Here is a 2,627-nt window from a genome sequence, read left to right as displayed (position 1 = left end):
GGAACGATGGGAGTGTCTCTTGGGGATGCAATCATCGGAGGAGGAGCTTGTACTTGAAAAAGTTCGAGCTCTGGCTCTGGAGTTCCAGGATCAATATATGGAGCAGTTTTTGGGTTGAATACTTGTCTCAAATTTCCCGTGGTTGTTCTATTTTGAGGATTTTTCTTTTTTGCTGCAAGTTTTTCTGCTCGTAGAATTTCTGTAGCGATAATTTTTTGAGTATCTTCATATTCTCCTACCTTTGGAAAATATCTACGAAGGTTGATTGCAAAATGAAATTTCTGTTTGACTGGTAAAATTTCTCCATTGGGTCCAATTTTGGGTCTTAAAAATTGTTTTCCATCGCGTTCGATAATTTGAGTTTCTAAAAAGTACATAGATGGTACTTGCAGGAAGGTTATTCTTGAGTCAACAGCCGCACGGGTAAATATATTTTTAAATTCAATATATCTAGAGATTTTCACTTCGACTTTGTTCTGTAATCGAGGTTTCAAAATTGGAAATAAAAGTACGATGCTTTCTGCATCTTTTTGAAATAATAAGTTGAGCACACTTATAAGCTGTTCTTCGAGTACTTTATAAGGTTTTCGCGAATAATTAAACTCAACTTGGCATGCCGAAAGAATGAATTTAGCTTTTCGAGGAAAATGACCAATGAGCAGTCTGCTTTTCAATTCTTCCAATGATAATTGATCCCTGAGATATTCAGGTAGGTGTTTGGATAGGACAATGTCGCCTCTCGCCATGTAATGAGATAAGCCATCCCCTACCCAAATATATTTATCCAAGACAGACTCCACTGGGGCTGATTTTGCACTAGTAGCTGCCCCATGAGCATCTAGTGTATGTCGTTTCCCGAAAACGGAACTACTTCATCTTCAGATTCGGAAAGAACCTCTGTTGTCATCAAATTTAGAGCCGCAGATGTAGCTTGCGTTTCCTGTTCTTGAGGTTTTTCTTGAATCTGGGATATGGTTTTCTCAATGGTTTCTTCGTCGATAATTTGGTCATCTTTTTGATCTTCTACTTCCATATTTTCTTCAGAATCGTCTATCAAAGTTGAAGCATCAGAATGCTCAGTGTTTTCGTTAGCTGAAGTATATTCTAAGCTTTCTGTTTCTGAATTTTTATCAACCGAAATTATAGTTTGAGTAGATTGGTCAATTTTAGGTGGAGTAGTTTCATCAGAAGGTGGAAGGTTTTTTGATTTTTCGGCAGCTTCAAGGCATTGATCTAATTTTTCATTGAATGAGGTTTTTTCATTTTTTGATTTTGATTCGAGGTATCGGTCAATTCTTTCGTCGAGAGATTCGGTTGGTAGGTCAGGTTGAAGTGAGTTTGGAGAATTTTGATCTGTTTCTTTTGACTCGACGTATTTATCTAATTTTTCATCAAATACCTCTGTTTTTTCGTCGAAACGTTCAAGTTTTGGAGGCGCTTCCAAATGGGCTCTCAAAACAGGATGGTCTTCTTTTTTGTCTAAATCATGAATCACAAATGGTTCAGAATCGTCGAACATTTTGCCTATTTGTTCAGCAGCATCTTTATCCGAAATAGTTGCATCGAAAATGTATGGAGTTTGAGGACCAGATCGAGATGATGTTGATGAAGGCTCTTCATCAGGCTGAACACTTGGTGTGCAAGCCTGATTGGTTTCTTCAGTTTTTTGACTCGGAATCATTGCGCGAACAAGTAGTTTGAATTTTCGGGTAGCGAATTGTTTTCGAAATCCAAAAAAAATTCTGATGTTAGCAAAATATTACCTGGAGATGATCGGAGGTTGGTTATAGTGTGGTAGGTAGCTGGATACTTGAACAGATAGGTCCGCACAACACACAACTTTTGTCACAAATGATATTATCAAAAGGTGTGTCGGAGTATTTATTCGTTGAAGTGTCCATGTAAGTGCATTGCACTTGTTTCTCGAAGATGTGTTCTCACGCTTCAGTGGTCATAAAGGACCGGACGTGTTTATGATCTTTTTTTACAGTGTGATATTAGTAGAGTATCGAAAAATTAATCTAATTACTCTATGCCTATTAAGCTAAACTATGTACATGTTGCATACAGTATATAATTTTTATTCTCGCATCTCCGAGTATTTTGGCTATTATTAAGCGGAAATATTAACAAAATTGAATATTTTTGGTGGATATTTATTGTTGAAACTATTAAAAGGACAAAATTTTATTTCGAGGTATGCAATTATTTTAATTGTACTGAATATTCGGATCTAGAGCCGAATATTCTAATGATTATTAGGTGGCTACGCGGATGATTTTTATTGTCAAAAATATTAAAATATCAAATATTGATCGCCTTCTTTTAATTGTTTACTATTAGCTAGGAGATTTTAATATTTTTGTCTCGAATTCTTTTTATTGTTTTAAGCATTGAACCATGTTCGATCATTATTTTAATAGGTGAGAGATAGATTATATGCTCGCGTATGTAGTCTATTTTAATTAGGTTTCATCATTAAGAAAAATATTAAAAAATATTTTTTATTGTTTAACTATTAAATTTGATATGGCTATTATTTTAATTGGTCAAAAGTGCGTGATTTTTATTGATTTTTAAATGGGATGGTTGTTAAAATAATATTCGTAGCTATTTGTTTTATTTAA

General features: G+C 34.7%; 1 protein-coding gene across 1 annotated transcript; it reads right to left on the bottom strand.

Annotated features, from left to right (window-relative positions):
• Nucleotides 1-838: 838 nt before the first annotated feature.
• Nucleotides 839-1,681, bottom strand: LOC135845189 (bifunctional lysine-specific demethylase and histidyl-hydroxylase NO66-like). Its single transcript, XM_065363655.1, has one exon. The coding sequence runs from the start codon at nucleotides 1,679-1,681 to the stop codon at nucleotides 839-841; it is 843 nt and encodes a 280-aa protein (XP_065219727.1).
• Between the last annotated feature and the right edge of the window lie 946 nt (nucleotides 1,682-2,627).

The sequence above is a fragment of the Planococcus citri genome, chromosome 4 (genome assembly GCF_950023065.1).
Source record: "Planococcus citri chromosome 4, ihPlaCitr1.1, whole genome shotgun sequence".
NCBI classification, from domain to species: Eukaryota; Metazoa; Arthropoda; class Insecta; order Hemiptera; family Pseudococcidae; genus Planococcus; species Planococcus citri.
Note: the sequence above shows the minus strand (reverse complement) of the source record. Positions and strands in the feature narration are given on the sequence as shown.